The sequence below is a fragment of the Capricornis sumatraensis genome, chromosome 6, assembly GCF_032405125.1.
Source record: "Capricornis sumatraensis isolate serow.1 chromosome 6, serow.2, whole genome shotgun sequence".
In the NCBI taxonomy this organism is placed as follows: domain Eukaryota; kingdom Metazoa; phylum Chordata; class Mammalia; order Artiodactyla; family Bovidae; genus Capricornis; species Capricornis sumatraensis.
Window position 1 is genome coordinate 16,074,596 of NC_091074.1, and position 20,295 is coordinate 16,094,890.

General features: G+C 45.4%; 1 protein-coding gene across 1 annotated transcript; it reads right to left on the reverse strand.

The window, feature by feature from the left end:
• Nucleotides 1-298: 298 nt before the first annotated feature.
• Nucleotides 299-18,158, reverse strand: LOC138081056 (L-threonine 3-dehydrogenase, mitochondrial). Its single transcript, XM_068974093.1, has 9 exons — nt 18,096-18,158; nt 9,731-9,930; nt 7,723-7,765; nt 7,003-7,073; nt 4,671-4,820; nt 4,403-4,575; nt 3,414-3,504; nt 1,367-1,636; nt 299-770 (listed from the first exon to the last, which is right to left on the reverse strand). The coding sequence occupies exons 2-9, from the start codon at nt 9,912-9,914 to the stop codon at nt 631-633; spliced, it is 1,122 nt and encodes a 373-aa protein (XP_068830194.1). The 5' UTR covers nt 9,915-9,930; nt 18,096-18,158; the 3' UTR covers nt 299-630.
• Nucleotides 18,159-20,295: the final 2,137 nt, after the last annotated feature.

Sequence of the window (20,295 nt, forward strand, 5' to 3'; positions counted from 1 at the left end):
CCGCCATCTATGGGGTCACACAGAGTCGGACACGACTGAAGCGACTTAGCAGCAGCAGCAGCAGCAGTGTATCTTCTTAGGGAAAAATAAATTGGAAGTGATCATTTTTGACAGGTTAAAATCTCTTGAACATTGTGAACACGGGATTAACACACAGACAATTTTTTAGGCTCTGATGGGATAGTAAAGAATTCTTTTAAATTGGGAGATTATCTTTGATGGTCTTTAAAAAGTAATCTTTGGTCTTGGTCAAGGGAATGATGGAGTCTTAGGAGTGATATTTAAATTAAGTTTAATTTAATACAAATGTCACATATCTTCCCAGAAGTGGTCACTTCATCTTAATTAAGGAAACGGAAATGATTGTGACTTAAGTCTTCATTCTGTGATGTGGACAAGTTTAGGCAAACAGCAAAGATTCAGAAGGGCTACCACCAAACCTACAGCATCGAGAAGACGCTAAAGCCAAGTCATTTCTCCATGTGGCAGTTCAATATGAGCTGCGAAAATTCAATCCAATTAGTCCTTCAGCCCCACATCATCTAGACTCCTTGGGGTCTGGAACCTCAGGGTTGTTATAGCTTTCCCTGGACAGCCACCCAGGACTCACGAGCTCTTCCTCTGGCCCCTTCAGTTAGCCTGGGCAACTCTGCTCTCAGAACCGTGGAAGTTCAACATCGTTGTCACCAGCTCCGGGAGGTCAAAATCGTGCTTCCATCCCCAGTCCTTCCGAGCGTTGCTATCATCAAAGTTCATTGGCCAGCTATCCGCTAGGATAAGACATGGAAAAGAGCTTAAGTTATTCAGGCTGTAGGTTTGCAAAAGGGTCTAGAACACTTTAAATAAAGGCCAACATGCCATGAAAGAAACGTTCTCTTTGAAATCTCCCTTGAGCAGAGCAGAGCAGCAATTATGGGCACACACAGTCACCTTCTTAGACTAGAAGCCTCTATCTACTGCCAGGCACTGTGAGTTGTCACCTACTAGGAGAGTCCGCTGCAGACTTGTAAGGTGGGACTGCCATGTTCAGATGGCATGGCACTCACACAGGGGCACAGTCACAGCCTCTGAGAACCCAGGGCTGCTCTCATACTATGTCTGTTTGTTTGATATTTAAACTGGCAAGTGGTGAAATGCCGACAAGTTGTTTATTTGGACAGCTCTAGTCCACCCACTTTGGACATCATTTCCCAAAACTGTGCCATCTGCCAGCTCCGGTGCGACAGCAGCTCCTTCTTCCGAAGGTGTCGGGCCCCTGGGAAAGCCACTGTGCTCTTCTTCTCCTCCACGGTGTATGTCCTCGAGGACTCGCGCGGCGGACTGCAGCTGAACTTTGGTTCTGAGGTGGGTGCAGCGGTGTACCCACCTATGGCCTGTCGGACAGGATCCACGTTGTAGGCGACCTGGAGCTCTGGGATATGCTTGAGCACCTCCTGGGCCAGCTCCGCGGGGGTGAAGCTCATGGCGCTGATGTTGTAGGTTCTCATGGACAGGGACTCTGCTGGGGCCTCCATGACCTCCAGGGTGGCCCTGAGGCAGTCGTCAATGTACATCATTGGGAGCCTCGTGTCGGGTTTCAGGTTGCACTCAAATCTGCCATTCTTGACAGCTTCATGGAAAATCTGGACCGCATAGTCTGAAAGAGAAGCTTGTCTGAGGGTCATCTTATAACAAAAATTATGAGTGAGCCTCTTGGATTAAGGCAGTGGTTCCCAGATGTCTTAGTCTCAGAAACTCTCTGTGGGCTTAAAAATCACTGAGAGACCTCAAAAAGGTTTGATTAAGGTAAGTTATAGGAGCCTGGCGGGCTACAGTTCCTGGGGTTGCACAGAGTCAGACACAATGAGCAGCTGAGTACCTATACACACACAGCAGCAGCTACTGTATCAGAAATTAGCAACAACAACCATATCAGAAATTAACTGCGAACTTTAAAAAATATTTCTACACTTAAAAATGATAATAAGCCCACACATTCATATGTATGATATTACATGTGAAAGAACATAGATTCCAAGTAAGAGAGAATTTAGTGAGGAGAATGGTGTGTTTTCATTCTGAAAAACCTCTTTATTCCCTGGCTTAATAGGAAATAGTGAGCATCTCTGCTTCTGTGTTCAGCCTGCTATGCTACATACATCAGGCAGCCCGTGAGAAACTCCACAGTATACTTGAAAAGGATGGTGAAAAGGGCAAATAATATCTTAGTATTAATATGAAAATTGTTTTGACCTCCTGGATCCCTTGAGAGGGTCTGACTCAAGGATCCCCAGGGATTCCTAATGCCTTTCTGGAGAAGCACTGCATTAGGCAAATTTTTAAAAAGTAACCGGGACAGAGGAGCCTGGTGGGCTGCCGTCTAAGGGATTGCACAGAGTCGGACACGACTGAAGTGACTTAGCAGCAGCAGCAGCAAACCCAAAGGCTCTTTTAAAATCCCTTAAAAAAATTCCTCAAATTTCAGTTGAAGATATTCAAAGAAATGGAAAGAAAGCCCATGCTTCTGATTGAAAGAATTACAATAGTATTGTTAAAATGGCCATCCTACTCAAAAGCACTCTACAGATTTAATGTGATCCCTGTTAAATTACCTATGACATTTTTCACAGAACTAGAACAAGTAATTCTAAAATTCATATGGAACCACAAGAGACCCAGAATTGCCAAAGCAATCCTGAGGAAAAAGAACAAAGCTGGAGTACAAGCCTCTCAGACTTCAGACAATACTACAAAGCTATAGTAAAAATCCCTCGGACGTTGCCAAGTGTCTTTTATGTTACATCTCAGAACCCCTCATATGGGAAGGATCTCTGATGTGGAAGTTACTGAACATAATGCATACTCAAGTCCAAAATGATAACAATGTGGAAAACTGTATGGAGGTTCCTCAAAAAACTAAATATAGAGCTACCATATGACCCTGCAATTCCACTCCTGGGTACATATTCAGAGAAAAAGAAAACACTAATTTGAAAAGATACACTCAGTCCAACATTCACTGCAGCTTTACTTACTATAACTAAGACATGGAAGCAATGTAAATGTTCACCAACAGATGAATGGATAAAGATTTGGCTAATGTACACAACGGAGGACTACTCACTCATAGAAAAGAGCAAAATTTTGCAATTTACGACAACATGGATGAGCCTGGAAGGTAGTATGCTTAGTGAAATTACTCAGTTTGATTCTGGCACTGTGGGTGGTAAATTCCATTGGATTTACAGCATTGGTTGGGCTGCCCTGAACAAATTTAAGTCAATAGGGTTCAATGAGCTTCTCAGACGCACTTTTCAGAAAGGATGCGAAGACTCCAGCCAGCATATGGCTGAAATGACAGCAGATCCATCCCCATTGCACCAGGCAAATAGAAAGCTAATTTTACGTAAAAAAGGAATAAAACACAACTCTACCAGTTGTTCCTCCTCCAGGCTGGGAGTCAGCAGAAATGATTCCGGGATATCTCAGGCATCGGAAATCTAATCCATACCGGTAGTAATAATACTACGAGAAAGAGAAAACTTAACTTCAAAAAGAATCTTTTAAATCAGGTAGAGCAATGCAAAGAATTAACAGCCTTTTCCTCAAACATCTCCCCATACAGTCATCTTAAAATCCTCCTCGAGGAAATGAAGACCCGAGAACTGTCATTTTTCTTTAACAAATAACCCTGAAGTTTGTTATTGTCAAATAATCGCCATTCTGGTGATAACAATGTTAGACAACACAGTAAATAATAGATCAGCTGACAGTGGGGAGTTTCTGCCTTTCTTTGGAAGGAAGACCCTGCTCATTGTCCTGAACAAACCTCCATGATCCTGTCCTAGGAGGTAGTGCTGGGAGAGCACAGGGAAAGATGGTCACTGTGATACATCAGTTGAAGGGTCAGACACTGGCTAAAATGCCCTTTTATGGACATTTTAGTCAAGTAGTTAGGACTCTGCACTTTCAATGCTGAGAACCCAGGTTCAATCCCTGGTTGGAAAACTAAAATCCCATAAGCATAAGCTACGAGGCATGACAAAAAAAAGATGTGCTATACAAGTATAAAGACAAAGTGTATTAAAAAAGAAAACCAAAAGGACACTTGAAGTTATTTTAAAGTTAGCTCTAATAATAGTAATATCAGGAGCCTGGAAGAACAGTGCAAACAAGTAAGACGGGCAGCAAATGAAGGAGGGGTGCAACTCAGGGGGTATGCTTGAAGTGCTGAATGTTAGCACGGGCTGAGGATTCGGCTGGAGCTATGGCTACGGCCACCTGGCAAACCCAATCAGTCCCCGAGCATTTCTGGGGGCATGGATTGGAGGAGGGAGGAAGTCCTCTCCAAGGATGAATTAGCAGGTGTTTGAGACAAAAACAGAAAAGGAGACACTGAGTCACCTTGCCAAGCGATGCTTACCTCGCCCATAAGCTCAGCGTGGACCTTGGACACCCCATAGATGGTCCTGGGTCTCTGGATGCAGAGGTCAGGGGTTGGGTTCCGTGGAGAAGTAGGTCCGAACGCCCCGATGGTGCTTGGCACAAACAATCGCAGACCATGCTCTGCGGCAACGTCCAGGACATTGTGCAGTCCTGAAACAAGCAGCCATCATAACCTGGGAAACCTCTTCCCAAGGAACTGGGGAATCCGGCAAACAGGGCATCTGGGGCACGACCCAGAGACTCACCAGTGATGTTCACGGCTCTGGCCAGGGACACGTTTGCTTCCCCCACTGCGCTGAGCAGGGCGCTATAATGAAACAGCCAGGTGATGCGGTTGTTCACCACAATCTCCCGAAGATTCTTGTAATCCAGGATGTCGGAATAAATAAACGGGCCTGCGAGGAGCAGTGAATCAGGCAAGTGAAGGAGTTCAGGGGTTGAAAACTTCAACAGGTTTTCCCATTGATTTTGATTCCATTGCTACCAACTTGGTAACAACTATTCAGACACAACTCAGCATTTTTCTTATGCAGCATACAAAGCCCAACCCCCAGGTGATTCCCTGGTAGCTCAGATGGTAAAGAATCTGCCTGTAATGCAAGGGACCTGAATTGGATCCCTGGGTCGGGAAGAATCCCTGGAGAAGGGAATGGCTACCCACTCCGGTATTCTTGCCTGGAGAATCCCATGGACAGAGGAGCCTGGCGGGCTGCAGTCCACGGGGTCACAGAGTCGGACACGACTGGGCTACTAACACACACACTCCACGGTTAACACCTAAGTCTTACACAGGACTTATACCTGCCGAGCACCATTCTAAGGGCTTCCTGTACAGGAAATCCCCTACATAGGAGCGAGTGCATCCTGAGAGCACGTCCTAAGTCCCATTTGTTCATGTGTGTGTTAGTTGCTCAGTCGCATCCAACTCTTTGCAACCCCACGGACTGCAGCCCACCAGGCTTCTCTGTCCATGGAATTCTCCAGGCAAGAATACTGGAGTGGATTGCCATTCCCTTCTCCAGAGGAACTTCCAAACCCAGGGATAAGTCCAACAAAGTTAGCCTAGGTACCCAACTAACACAATCGGCTATATAGTACTATACTGCAATAGGTTTATAGAATTTTTAATGCAAATAATACATACATAAAAAACAAACAAAAAGTAAAACCTTTTTAATCTGACAGTCTAGCACCTTGAAAAGCACAATAGTACAGAACCACAGCTGGCATACAGAAGCTCGCATGCCATCTTTGAAAGTTTGCAGCTTGAAAGTAGGGGACTTACTGTATGTTTAACTCTCAAACAAACTTTGAGGTGAGTATTTTGTTGACGAGGAAACTGAGGCCAAGAGAGGTTAAGTAACTTGCCAGAATCAAACAGAATTAAGATTAAGAACTGGGATCAAAACCAGGCAGCTGGCTTGGGCTGATGCTGTTCACGCCAAACCGCAGGCACCTGGTGATTTCACTCGGCTTAAATAAGCTGCATATTTAAAAGGAATAGATAACATGGGTTTACAAAAGCCGAAAACCCACCGTGATATAAATAATCCACGAATTGTGGGTTCAACACGCTTGGTTAGGCTGGAGGTAGAGCCAGATTTCTGCAACGCCGACTTCCCCCACTTTCAGCACATTAACGCTCTTCCCTAAGGTGGACCACAAAAGACTGACACGGAACCAGGAAGGACTAGGAGATGTTATAAAGATATTTTTGATGAGGAAGTGATCTGGGAAGCCAGCGCCATCTTCCCTGGAGTGTCTTGAGGGATCCAGCTCTCCCAGACATCTTGTATTCAACCCAATGAAATGAGTTTTAATTTCTGACCTGACCTCTAGAACTTTAATTTCTTACGTTACTATTTTATGTAGGTTAGAGCAACAATAAGAATGCAAAGCACATATTTACCCAATAAAATATGTTCTCGGGAACGTCAAAAAAATAAAAAATACATAAAAACATCTTTCAGGTGGTAAACAATCCGACTATAGGAGTCTGAGGTCCGTGCGTGTGCACAGGTGTTTAAGTGCAAGCCCGTGCTGAAGTAGGAGGATTAATTTCTCCAGAACTTAAAGTTCCTTTTCCTCATTTCAGAACTTGATTTTTGTGTGCTTTCTCTCTGAGTTAAGTTCACTAAAAACTCTGAAAGGTAGGAATCCGAATTTTTATTCCACAGATATGGCTGCAGATTATTTCCAAAGATATTACTCCATGACTCTACATCAGGGTCTAATGAACTCCCCTGTCCTTGGGTCACCCGATCAAGCAGCGACTATGCCAAGGACATTTTACAGAACTAATGAGGGCAAGAACACGAAACTTTTTTTTCTTTTTTGGCCACACCCCCACAGCATGTGGAATCTTAGTTCCCTGATCAGGGATTGAACCCATGCCCCCTGCACTGGAAACATGGAGTCTTAACCACCTAATGACCAGGGAAATCCAAAAGCAGGAAACATTTTTAAGTAGCACGAGTGTGCCTCAGATACTCCTCCTCCTTTAATTCACAAGCCTGGTTATGAGCGATGATACGAATCCTACGGGCTGCCTCTCCGACTGCTCTGAGAGCCTCTTACCACTAAGGAAGACGTGTTCTGGGGGCTTCCGAATGTCAGACAGAATCACATTGTCCTTCCCGAATCGTTTCCTAAAGGGAAAATTAAACATACGAGACGGTATATTTGAGGACATACCAGGTCCTGTGAAAACCATCCTGCCCAGAGGAACTGCCATGTACTGCCTGGCCCCAAATCCCACCTTTATACGTGAGCCCTTCTTCCTCTCCATCCTCAACCAGCAACCCTGCGGTCCCAGCCACACTTGGGGCTGCATCTCCTGCTTACACCTTACCCCACCGTTGTCCATGCACCTGTCACCAATGTCCTCCCAGGGCCCCGGAGTCCTTCCCTCTTCCCCCCTGTTCTCCTCTCTTTTCCTTTTATCCCATTTTCTCTAAATCCCACCTTGTTCCTTTTCAGTTACTACATATTCTTCTCTCAGTCCCCAAACATCAAAAAACTGACTGACCCATTTGGAGGCAGGTCTTACTTTGCCCAACCTAGAATAGGCAGAGGGCAAAGGACCAGGACGGGGGACACTGAGTCAAGGACCTGAGGCAAAGCCTGTGATACTAAGAGGCACAATGAAATGCATTCCAAACAGTCATTTAGATATAATATCGTAAAAGACTCAGGAGCAAGAGGGGAGAGGACAGATTCAGTGGTTAAACAGGAGCAAAGAGAAACTTCACATACCCCCAAACTCAGATTTTAAATTTCAACTTTGAGAGCTCTTACCTCAGAAAGCTAGCAAGACCCACTCCAAGCTGGCCAAGACCCCCTGGATAAAGAAGAAAAAAATGAAACTTTAATTTAAATCAAACTAGTTCAATTATTCCCAGGATGTAATAACAGGATAAAACTCTACTGGTAATCTTAGCTAATTAGGTGAAGCCCCAGGATGGCCCGATGGAACTGAATCACCTTTTCCGAGCTAGGTCAGAGATCAGATCAGATGAGTTTCAGAGACAGAACATTCTCCAGCAGAGGAGTGGCTAAGGGAAAGTCAGGGAACAGGAAGAGAACAGTCACAGAAGAGCAAGAGCATCGCCCAGCCAGGAACTCACTAGCAGCTTTGGCTTTGTTATATGATGGGCTATGAAGCTTGTCTCCTACGGGTACCAGAACACTTAAAGTCACATGTAATCGTTTTTTTTTAAGGAAACTTTTTATTTTGTATTGGGGTATAGCTGATTAGCAATGTTGTGATAGTTCCAGGTGAGCAGCAAGGGGATTCAGCGATACATATACAAGTATCCATTCTCTCCCAAACTCCCCTCCCATCCAGGCTGCCACATGACATTGAGCTGAGTTCCATGTGTCATACAGTAGGTCCTTGTTGGTTATCCATTTTAAATACAGCAGTGTGTACACGTTGATCCCAAACTGTCCCTTCCCCTCATCCTTCCCACCCTACCTTTATAATCATAAGTTTGTTATCTAAGTCTGTGAGGCTGTTTCTTCCCACCCTACGCTTATAATCATAAGTTTGTTATCTAAGTTTATGAGTCTGTTTCTGTTTTGTAAATAAGTTTATTTGCAGATATAATAGTTGGATATCAACCTCTGGCGGGATTATCCAGAGCACCCTCCTCCATTAGACCTGCAGTGGAATAGGAATGGAGAAAGAAGGCAAAAACCAAGAAGTCACCCAAAAAAAGAGTAGATAACTGGGTGGGTGAGGAAGTGCTAAGAACATTAAACAAATGATTACAGCATCTTAATCTGCATGCTTACAAATGCCATTGGTGGACGGGGGAGAGCTGGGGGTCTAGGAACACATTTAGGGGGATACAACCCTAAATTCCATTTTGGGAGAAAGTGATCAGGCAGGAAGATGCAGGCCGTGGCATTTCCTGTGATCACGTGCAAGCAGGTGACTGAAACCAGCGCACTGGCAGTGACACTTGGAGGGTGCTTTGTTGGCGGCGGGAGGAAGGAATCAAAGACACGGACAAGACGCTGGGAGAGTCAGGGAGGGAGGTGCTAAGGGAGCCGACCTCACTTGAAACCCATTTACAGCAGAGGAGGAGGGGGTGGTGGTAGTGAGAGAAATATGCACACACTGAAGAATGTAAGATGGATAATGACGTGAAGTCAAGGCATGAAATTCTGGCAAATAGAAGACAATAAGAACGTGCTAATCAGTCAGCGGTGGGCTTGGGTCAGCTGCAAGGACTTGTGGGCAGACGGTCAAATGTGCAGTGAGCAGATGCCGAACTGGACGCTGGGTGGACACAAGGTGAGAGGGGTTGGCGAGCCAGTCTGTGGACAATGAGACCCAGGCTCCATGAGGTCATGGCGAGAAGTTCTCTGAGCCCCAGGCAGGCCCTGGCGATCTGCTCCGTCTCCAAGACACAAACATGCAGAAACTGCCTGGCTAGAGGAGCCTGGCCAAGGAAAGATGCGCCAGACTCCAGAGTCCACATTTTGTCCACACACCTTGGATCTTGAGCAGGGAAGGGGAACCAAGGCCCAGAGTAGCTTTTTCATCCCCAGGTTCCCAGGTCCTTTCTTCAGATGACAAAAGATTTGGGCAGGGAAACCAAGCCCTGTCAACAGTGACAAAATAAGCACCAGGGATTTGCACAATTCAGGAGGAAGCCAAGAGTAGATAGGGAGTTTCTGAAGAATACATGTTACCTGGTGGTATGTTAAGACATTCCAAAATCGAATATACAGCCACACACAAAGAAAATAATGAAGCCACAAAGGCGGGAGAAAGAAAAAAAAAAAAAAACCCAACCTGTAATTAAGACACGCTGCTGGTCTGCTTCCGAGAATGAAGTGGAGTGGAAGTTGGCATCCACTGGAATCTGCCGAGGAGAGGTGCCCAGAAGCCGACTGGGTAGGACAGAAGCCCGGCAGCCGCAGGCTGGGCTCTGCAGCATCCAGCAGGCAACCTGCCGCAACATCCGAACAACTGGCATGCTCTCTGTGACACACCTATAATGCAAAGGGAGCAGAGTTCAGAAAAGACACATGCATCCCAATGTTCATGCTTGGTTACTATTCAGAGTAACCGAGACATGGAAGCAATCCAAGAGTCCACCAACAGATGAACGGATAAAGAAGATGCGATTCATATATACAGCGGAATATTGCTCAGCCATCAGAAAGAATGGCCTCCTGGGCGGCGCTAGTAGTAAAGAAGCCACTTCCCACTGCCGCAGACTGAAGAGATGGAGGTCTGATCCCTGTATCAGGAATATCCCCGGGGAAGGGCACGGTGACCCACTCCAGTATTCTTGCCTAGAGAATTGACAGAGGACAGAGGAGCCTGGTGGGCTACAGTCCACAGCGTCGCACAGAGTCGGACACAACTGAAGCAACTCAGCGCTCAGAAGAGAATGGAACAATGCCAACTGCAGAAACATGGATGGACCTAGAGATTATCATACTATGTGAAGCCAGTCAGAAAAAGACAAATACTGTATGATATCATATGTGCAATCTAAAATATGATACAAAAACACATACCTACAAAACAAAAACAGATTCACAGATAGAACAGATTTGAAGTTGTCAAGGAAGAGCCGGTAGGGAAGGGAAGGAATGGGAGTTTGGGATTAGCATAGGAAAACATCTTACGGAAAAACAGGAATGAATTTTTTGGCCAATGTGATATTCTATATAGAATGGATAAACAACAAGCTCCTTCTGTATAGCAGGAACTATATTCAATATTTTGTGACAAATCATAATGAAAATGAGTGTGTATATATATATATATATATGTATGTATAACTGAGTTGCTTGCTATATCGCAGAAATTAACACATGCCTTGGAGAAGGAAACGGCAGCCCACTCCAGTGTTCTTGCCTGGAGAACCCCAGGGACGGGGGAGCCTGGTGGGCTGCCGTCTGTGGGGTCGCACAGAGTTGGACACGACTGAAGCAACTTAGCAGCAGCAGCAGCACATTATAAATCAACTATACTTCAATAAAATTTTAATAAACAAAAAAGCAGAGGTCAGCATGTAACTGCTTACCTTCCAGACCCCTCAAAACACAAACCATTTAACCATAACTAACACTAAGATCGCCAGCTCCCAAGCAAAGCCACGTCCTGGATTCATGAACCAAACTAAATAGGCTGCTGAGCGCGGCGACGGGGAGTCAATCTGGAGACGACCGTGAGCCCAGCCCCGTGAAGAGGGATACACGTTGCTCATGCAAAGTTCAGGCAAACAAAGGCTGGCTGAGATTCAGAACTGGAGCCACACAGTGCTACGACAACGGGCTCTAAAGTCGCCGTGGAGGTTACTGTGTACAGAGCCGTCCGTGCCAGGAACACCAAGTCACGGATCCAAGTGAAAGCCTGCAGTCTACCATCTGTCCACGTACCACTGAAGCGAAAATAGGTCCCGGACTAAATAACACAGCACCCTATGAAACTCAGATGTTAACATCCTTAACGTTATCTTAAGGAAGATCCAGACTAGAAAAGCAGATTGTTAAGGTAAAAAGATCCCCAGCAATACTGAGTAAGCCGTGACTAATTTCTGTTTCACGACCATCTCTTAAGAGGGGATAATTAGAAAGCCATTTTCTCCCCTCTTCCCAGATCATGTATATTTTATTGCAGTCCAGCTCTTCTTCCTCACCAGCTTTACCCAAGGTGAGCATGTCACAAGAGGGGATCAGAGTGCAGGGCTTACTCTACTGGTTCGAACAGCAACCTTCCTGCTCACCCGCCCCAAGGTCAGGTCTTTGCTCTCTGCACACTGCCCTGTGGCCTCCACCTCTGTCAGCTGTCAGATTTCCAATAGCACTGGTAGATGAAACTTCAGACAATGTATGTTAGTTTAGCAATGTGGACAATTCATGACTGAGTTGGTGCTTAGTCCACAACTATTACTAGCTAACATGTAAAGCTCAATACTGGCCACAGGCCCATGAACGCCCTCCTGCATTACAGCATTTAACCATTGCAACCACCACCCATCTCAGGGAACCCAGTTCTTAACCATCAAGCGGCACTACGGTCCCTATTATGGGATGGCTTTGATTAACAATGCATATACATTAAAAGCAAAACCCAAAAGCCCTCCACCCCTCTAAAGCATGTAGCTTTTCCAAGTCAAGATTATTGTCTTGCCATTTCCAAGTTTAGGTGAATGCTTTTAAGGTAGCAGCTCTTACATTTTCTGGTCTCAGAATTCCTTTTGCTGTTGTTCAAGTTGCTGTCATGTCCAACTCTTTGTGACCCATGCACTACAGCACACCAGGCTCCTCTGTCTAGTGTTAACATAAACGTATTTTATGAAAATATATTTTCCAAAACAAAAAACGTACTGATCTGAGTGCCACTGTTTTACATTTACTCATCTCTTTGATGTTTTCCTTAATAGAAAAACAACTGGATTTTTGCACCTGCTTCTAACTCAATCTGTTGCTTTGATGAAGTAAATGAAGAAAATCCAGACTCACAAAGCAAAGCAGTGAGGAAAAGGAAGCAGTATCTTAAAACCCTTCTCAGATAATTCTGGATACTCACCTTTGATATCCAGAACTCAACACATGCTAGTTTCTTTAAAAGTTAGCTGCAACACAGAATCTGATGACATTATCATGAAACTTTTGTACCTATAACATTAGAACCCACTTGTATATCTAATGCTTCAAACAGATCTTTTATTCCTGTATGATTTTACAATTCTATGCATTGGTCTTTTGGAAAATATTCGTTCAGTGAGTAATGCAGAACTTCTAACTGCCAACACACTTGACTGTACAATTGCTCGAAGTTATACTAGTTAATGTCACTGATCTCATCAGAAAATTCCTAAGTATTGAGAAGCTGTCAAGTACACAATGGTGGATACAAGTTAACCTGCAACAGATACCATTGGTTGTTTCCTTGACAGGTGCGCTAGGTTTATCTTTTTTTTTTTTTAAGAAAATGTTTGCCGATTATCCAGGTATGAATAATCATACTTTGTCAGTCATTCTTTCAGGTAAGACTAGTACTCTATGAAAAAAAAAAAACAAAGTGACCAGTTCAGCTCACAATTCAATCACAAAAAATGCTTAATCTCAAAATAACCATCATATTTCGATACACAACAAGTACATCCATTTACCACATGATACGCTAAAAAGATACATCTCAAGCCTCAAGGTTTAATAAAAATTAATCACTTTTTACTGTTTCATCAAGGGCATTCTTAAGTAAGGGGCTTCCCTGGTGGCTCAGTGGCAAAGAATCCGCCTGCCAATGCAGGAGACCCGGGTTGGATCCCTGGGTCGGAAGATCCCCGGGAGAAGGACATGCAGCCCACTCCAGTATTCTTGCCTGAGAATCCCATGGACAGAGGAGCCTGGTGGGCTACAGTCCACAGGATTGCAGAAAGAGTCAGACACAACTCAGGGACTAAACAGCAAGGGCAACAACAGGCCTTAAGTTTTCTACCTTTTATTTTTTTTACAGGAAAGCATATGGCAGTGAAGAATACCATGACTTCTTAGTACCAGGTGGTGCCACTGCCTTGATTCCTGCAAAGGGACCGGTACTTTTAGCCACTGTGGCTGGTGCACTGTCAGTGAAAATTCAACAGCTGCTCCAGGATAAACCATGAAATTAAAAAAAAATAATTCTATACCAAAGACTGGCACTATTTGTGTTTGCTGTCAAACATTCACTAAAAAGCTGGTCTTTGATGATTGGCTTGGCATTGATAGTGTATGAAAACAAACAGAACGGTAAGTCCAGCCATGACCATAGGAAGGCACATGCTCCTAGTGTCAGTTGTCATGTCTGCAGCTAAGTCTTTGACAAGTTACTGTCCCAGTGGCTGTGCTGAGGTTTTTCCATGCTTTTTCATCCAAACAAGGCTTTATTGTTTCTCCAGCCACTGCAATTTGATAATCTATCTTGTCATACTTCAACAGTTTTTTCTTTTCTAGTTTGGAAAGCTGTAATAAATAATGTTTGGCTTTTAAAGAGATCATCCTATCTACACTTCATTCATTCAGAACGGTTGGTCTCAGAATAATGCTATTGCCACCAAAATATTATTCAAAATGTTCTGTGGCGTCAGACACACAAGTTGAATTTCTAACATCTGTAAAACCTGAGGAAAGTGTTCATATTTTCATGTATTATTTAATTTTGTACATTTATCTGGGGAAAAATTCCTCTTTCCATGACTCAGAGGACTCTTGAGTCATTTCTCTTCAGCATTTATACACATAGATGGTATAACTTTGAGTTGAAAAAAATCAAGTCCTCTAAGCCAATGATGTATCCTTAAATAAAAAAATAAATTAAAATAAACTTTTTGTTATTTTTCCATATAGGCAAAGTCTTAACTTAGAATTTCAAAGCAATGACATATTGATATTAAAAGAAAATGGGCTCCAAAGATAATAGCAGAATAACAGCATGTAGCTAATAAAAATGCACAGAAGTGATAAGAAAAAATGGAGTTTATCTCTGAAAATGCATATATTTATACTTTAAGCCTGCTATCCTTAGAAGATTCTAGAAACACAAGAGTACACAAGCACACACCCCATTAGATCAGCAGAAAGGCTCATTACAAGCCATGTGGCCTCTAGAAGATTCCACCACATATCTGAGACAGAAACAATGAAAAAGGCAAAAAAATTTCTGAGTATTACTTTAAAAATAGCCTTGACCTCATGGACCTTACAAAGGTCTCAGGGAACCTCAGGGTTACCCCAGATTATACTTGAGAATAACTGTTCTAGAGTAAGGCTTGCTTTGGCAAGATAGTTATCAAACTTACAAATGGAAACCATCAAAGATGACTGGGGATCAGATGAAAGTCCATACACTTTCTCCCCTAAGCACTGTGCTTACTTTAATTCCAAAGGATGAAAGAGAAACAGGCCAACAGACTTTCCTCCTTAAATAACTGAGCGTCTCCCCAGCGCAAGCCTTGCTGGGGTGGTTGTTATACAAACCTTGCCATCTCTAGGCATCTACCTTTCTGCCCCAACCATAGCAGAGCTCAAGAAAGCAGTGGCATCATGAAGACAGCGAGAGAGACACAGGCTCTGAGCCCAGCTGGCTGTGATTGTTGGGACATGGAGCAACTGGTGAGGAATGGAGAGGAATAACACAGACCTCTAACTTGTGCATGAGCTTCCTGGAGGAGCAGATCAGGTAAGAAGACAAATGAGCTTGGTTTTGGACATGTTGGTTTTACGTGCCAGGGGCCAGTAAGGCTGCCTCTCCCAGGGAGCTGTGAGTCCCAATGAACCGTTCTTAAAGCATGTGAGAATTCAAACTCCATGTCAAACAGGCAGGCAGGAAAGAGAAGTATCAGGGGTTTGTCTACACCACAATAAACAGAATGTCCTCTGTTTTCAGAGAACATTACTTCCATTTCTTGGGGAAAAAAACCTGTAATTCAATTGTAATTTCTCTGGAGACAGATAATTCTATTTCAAAAATATTTAAAGAAACTCTAATTTGGAATATTGAAAACCAAGAAAATAGACCTTTTTTCTGAGGATGCATCATTGGTTTCCCTTAAGCTTGTGATCCTCCCAGATCTCTAGCTCACATCATTCTCAGCCACAGAGACAGTAAATAAAAATGTATTAGGTCATGTCTCCAGCACATTCATATGAAGCTACAAGCATCCAGCTCCCAACAGATGAATGGATAAGGAAAATGTGGTATGTCCACGTGATGGAATATTATTTAGCCTCGAAAAAGGAGATCCTGTCAAATGCTGCAACACGGATGAACCTGGAGGACATTATGCTGACTGAAAGAAGCTGGCCACAGAAGGCCAAATACAGTATGATCCCATCCATATGAGTGACATGAGTTATCTAGTCAAAAAGCATAGAAACAGGAAGTAGAAATTTAGTTGCCATGGGAGAAATGGAGAGGGGATACGAGTGCTTAATGAACAGGCACAGCTTTCATTTTGTAGGATAAAAAAAGTTTTAGAGATTCATTGTACAACACTGTGAATATACCTGACAGTACTGAATTGTACTCTTAAAAATGCTAAAAGGGTAAATTTTATGTAATATGATTAAAAACCATAATTTACCAAATTTTTAAAAATCCAGCCCCAAGAAATGGTCAGTGCATACATATATTACTGCGGAGCTAGAAACTTCACCCAGTGTAGATCAATGCTGCCTCAGAGACCCACGAAACCCCCAGCCAGTTCAAACACCCAAGCCCTTTTTCCCACCAATCCCCTTAAATGGTTCTTTGCTCTCTGCTTATAAACCTGCTGAAACCTAGCATTCTCATCCAGCCTTCAACCTTTCCTTCCAGTCTCAGGGGTCTCCAGAGTATTTATATTGCCCCAAACCCACATCCCCTGCCCCTCCTAGCAGGCCTTCTTGATCCACACTCAGTGAAACTGCTTTCACCAAAGGTCAGTCATTGCCCAGTTGACAATTTCCTGGCCCCAGGACCCTTTCCCAGGGCTGAACATGCCCATCTTCATCTCCCCTGAGTTCTCCCACCTCTCACTCTGATTTACGGATCAATAATGCCTGGAAAATCCCATGGATGGAGGAGCCTGGTGGGCTGCAGTCCATGGGGTTGCTAAGAGTCAGACACAACTGAGCGACTTCACTTTCACTTTTCATTTTCATGCATTGGAGAAGGAAATGGCAACCCACTCCAGTGTTCTTGCCTGGAGAATCCCAGGGACGGGGGAGCCTGGTGGGCTGCCGTTTCTGGGGTCGCACAGAGTTGGACACGAGTGAAGTGACTTAGCAGCAGCAGCAGCAGCAATGCTTATAACTGCTTATTTGCAAGGCAGTCTTGGCTTTATATCCTCCCGTTCATGAAATCATAAAAAATTCAGATAAATAAATGTGTCTTTTTTTTTTTTTTTTTTGGCTGCACCTTGTGGCATTCTGGATCTTAGTTCTCCCATCAAGGACTGAACCTGTGTCCTCGGCAGTGGAAACGGGGATGCTTACCAACTGGACCACCAGAGAAGTCCCCAAACGTGTACTCTTCACAGTAATGATCCAACGGGAAAATCTGGCACCTCAGCTACTGAGCGCTGAGGAAGTATCTGCTCTCCTGAACTCTTATTTAAGCCTCACAGTAACTCTGAAGCTGGGATCTTTTCTCCATTTTGCAGAATGAATTGACCCGCCCAAGGTCAGGCACATAATTAATTACCAAAGGGAAAGGGTATGTAAACCAGGTCCGCTGAGTTTCAAACAAACCCTCCTGCTAGCACCCCCACTCTTCCCTGCCAAGAGAAAACATCGGGTACCTAAGAGAGGGGACAAGAAGGACGCATCCTCGTGGTGGCGAAGGGGCCACCTTCCCCGCTGCTCCCCTCCCCTGCAGCTCGGCTTCTCCTCCTCCCCGCTCCCCAGGAGAAGAGTACCTACCAGCACCCGGGGTTCAAGGCCAGACACAGCCCTCCCTCCGGCGCGAGCCGGCATACACTACCTCGCCAACCTCAAGTTTCCCCATCCTTAGAAAGGGGACACCACATGCTGACAGAAGCAATTTATAAAAGCACTTAGCGAACTGCTAAAGACTCCATCAACCAGCTGGTAAAGTCTGGACTTAACGTGGGGATGATCTGAAAGCCAGGAAGGGTCGGGGGAAAAATCCTGGTGCTCTCAGCGTGAGCCATAGAAGGTCTCAGAGACAGTCTTGGCCCTGCGGAGCGGGCGCCCCGCACCTTCCCCTCAGTGCACACTGGCCTAGGAGAGGGAACCCCAAAAGCCGTGGAGACAAGGGCCGCTCGCGGATCTCCAGCCTTAGCCTCCCACTCTCCTATGGAAAAGTTGTGCGGGAGGAGGGGGCTCAACCTCCAGGGAAGACTGGATAAACCGGTTTTATGAGAAAAACCTCTCCTGGCAGAGGGTGCCCTTCCGAAACTTAGGAAGGGCCAGTAGCCGCCCCAGCCGATCGGAGCAGTACCCCGACCCTCCCTTGGCCTCCCAGTTCCGCAGCGACGGCCGGGGACCCGCGATCGCCCCGGGGAGCTCTGAGTCTGCGGCGCCCGGCCTTGTCACACCTATCGAACTAGTGGGGGGCAGGGGGGTCAGGCAATCCCGCGGCGTCAGCCTCCGTTTCAAAGAGGCTCAGTTCTCAGGATCAGCCGCGAGGGAACATCCAGTCCCACCGCACTGACCTTCCGAGGCAGCCGCCCAAAGATGCTGCGCCGCTGCGGCCCTGGAGACGCACGCGGCACGGAGACAGCGAGCAAAACAGAAAGCCCAGCTGGCCTTGGGCGCACCGCGCCTTTATCTTCTCTGCGCGCAAACCCGCCCCCAGACGCACCAATCTCCTTCTTCGGTCCTGGCAGCCTTACGTCAGCGTAGGGTTACCGCGAGGGAGGGCGCCGGTTGCCATGGTAACCGACTTGGCGGCGTGAGCCCCTCTCGCGGGTTCCGCCTCCCACCCTTCTTTAGGAGAAGTCGCGCACTGCCAGCCGAGCTTTCGAATCCGGCGAGCGGCGTCCCGGTTGCGGCAGAGCTAGACCGCAGGTCTTCGCGTCGGACTGTGCAGGTGAGGGTAGCTCAAGAGCCTCCCACCGCAAGGAACCTCGACCCTCCGGAGCCCCCGGGCACAAGCTCATTCCGGCGATTAGCGGAGGACTAAGGCAACCCACTCCAGTGGAGAATCCCAGGGATGGGGGAGCCTGGTGGGCTGCCGTCTCTGGGGTCGCACAGAGTCGGACACGACTGGAGCGGCTTAGCAGCAGCAGCAGGGGAAGAATGCGGGACGCAGAAAGGACTGGCGGAGTATATACCTGGGGACCAAGGTCAGGAGATACGGAAGGAAGGACCTTGAGCGACTCATTTCATCTTGGTTTCCCACGTGGGAAACTGATGCGAAATTGTATGACCTCCAAGGCCGCGGGACCAGCAGACTCAGCATCACCTAGGCGCTTGTTCAGTTCAGTGTGCGCATGTCTGTTCTTCCTGCTCACGGGGTGGGAAAAGCCTTCCTGGGAAGTATGTCACTCTCTACCTCTCTCTTTTCGGATTGATCAAAGGGATTGTAACCTCAAATGAGACACTTAAGTCGTCATTTATAATGTAAGCTGTACATTTGGGATCATGTCTATCTTTTATCTCTAGTGGCACAATGCCTAGCTCAATATAATATTTGTTGAAAAAAGAAATAGTTTTCCTTTTAGAATTTGGATTAGACTTTTGCTGTTTGGGGGCTTCCCTGGTGGGTCACTGGTAAAGATTCTGCCTGAAGTGCAGGTGACCCGGGTTCCATCCCTGGATTGGGAAGATTCCCTGGAAAAGGAAATGACAACCCACTCTGGTATTATTGCCTGGAGAATCCCATGGACAGAAGCCTGGCAGGCTATAGTCCATGGGGTTGCAAAGAGTCAGACACGACTGAAGCAACCTAGCACAACAACTTTGCTGTTTAGTATCTTACCTCTGATAATTTTTATTTTAATTCAGTTTATGGACTGACACTTAGCAGCATCCCCTGTGTATCATGGACTGTGCTTGTTGTTGAAGATGCAGGAGTCCTGTATAGGTTGCTGCCTAAATAGCAGGAAAACAACATTTCAGTTCAGTGGCTCAGTTGTGTCCAGCACTTTGTGACCCCATGGACTGTAGCATGCTAGGCCTCCTTGTCCGTCACCAGTTCCCAGAGTTTATTCAAACTCATGTGCATTGAGTCAGTGATACCATCCAACCATCTCATCCTCTGTCATCCCTTCAATCTTTCCCAGCATCAAGGTCTTTTCAAATGAGTCAATTCTTCGCATCAGGTGGCCAAAGTATTAAAGAGTTTCAGCTTCAGCATCAGTCCTTCCAATGAATATTCAGAACTGATTTCCTTTAGTATTAACTGGTTGGATCTCCTTGCTGCCCAAGGGACTCTCAAGAGTCTTCTCTAACACCACACTTCAAAAACATCCTTTCTTCAGTGCTCAGCTTTCTTTATAGTCCAACTCTCACATCCACACACGACTACTGGAAAAACCATAGCTTTAACTAGACGGACCTTTGTTGGCAAAATAATATCTCTGACTTTTAAAGTGCTGTCTAAGCTGGTCATAACTTTTCTTCCAAGGAGCAAGCGTCTTTTAATTTCATGGTTGCAATCACCATCTGCAGTGATTTTGGAGCTCAAAATAATAAAGTCTGTCACTGTTTCCACTGCTTCCCCATCTATTTTCCATGAAGTGATGGGACCAGATGCCATGATCTTAGTTTTCTGAATGTTGAGCTTTAAGCCAACTTTTTCACTGTCCTCTTTCACTTTCATCAAGAGGCTCTTTAGTTCTTCTTTGCTTTCTGCCATAAAGGGTGGTGTCATCTGCATATCTGAGGTTATTGATATTTCTCCCGGCAATG

What these genes read in the sequence shown, in the direction of transcription:
- LOC138081056 (XM_068974093.1), bottom strand. Translation starts at nt 9,914, where the DNA reads ATGCCAGTTGTTCGGATGTTGCGGCAGGTTGCCTGCTGGATGCTGCAG. An exon ending in GCAGCGTGTCTTAATTACAG is followed by an intron (nt 7,766 to 9,730) that starts GTTGGGTTTTTT and finishes TTCTTTATCCAG; the next exon opens with GGGGTCTTGGCCAGCTTGGA. An exon ending in ACGCTGAGCTTATGGGCGAG is followed by an intron (nt 3,505 to 4,402) that starts GTAAGCATCGCT and finishes TCTTTCTCGTAG; the next exon opens with TATTATTACTACCGGTATGG.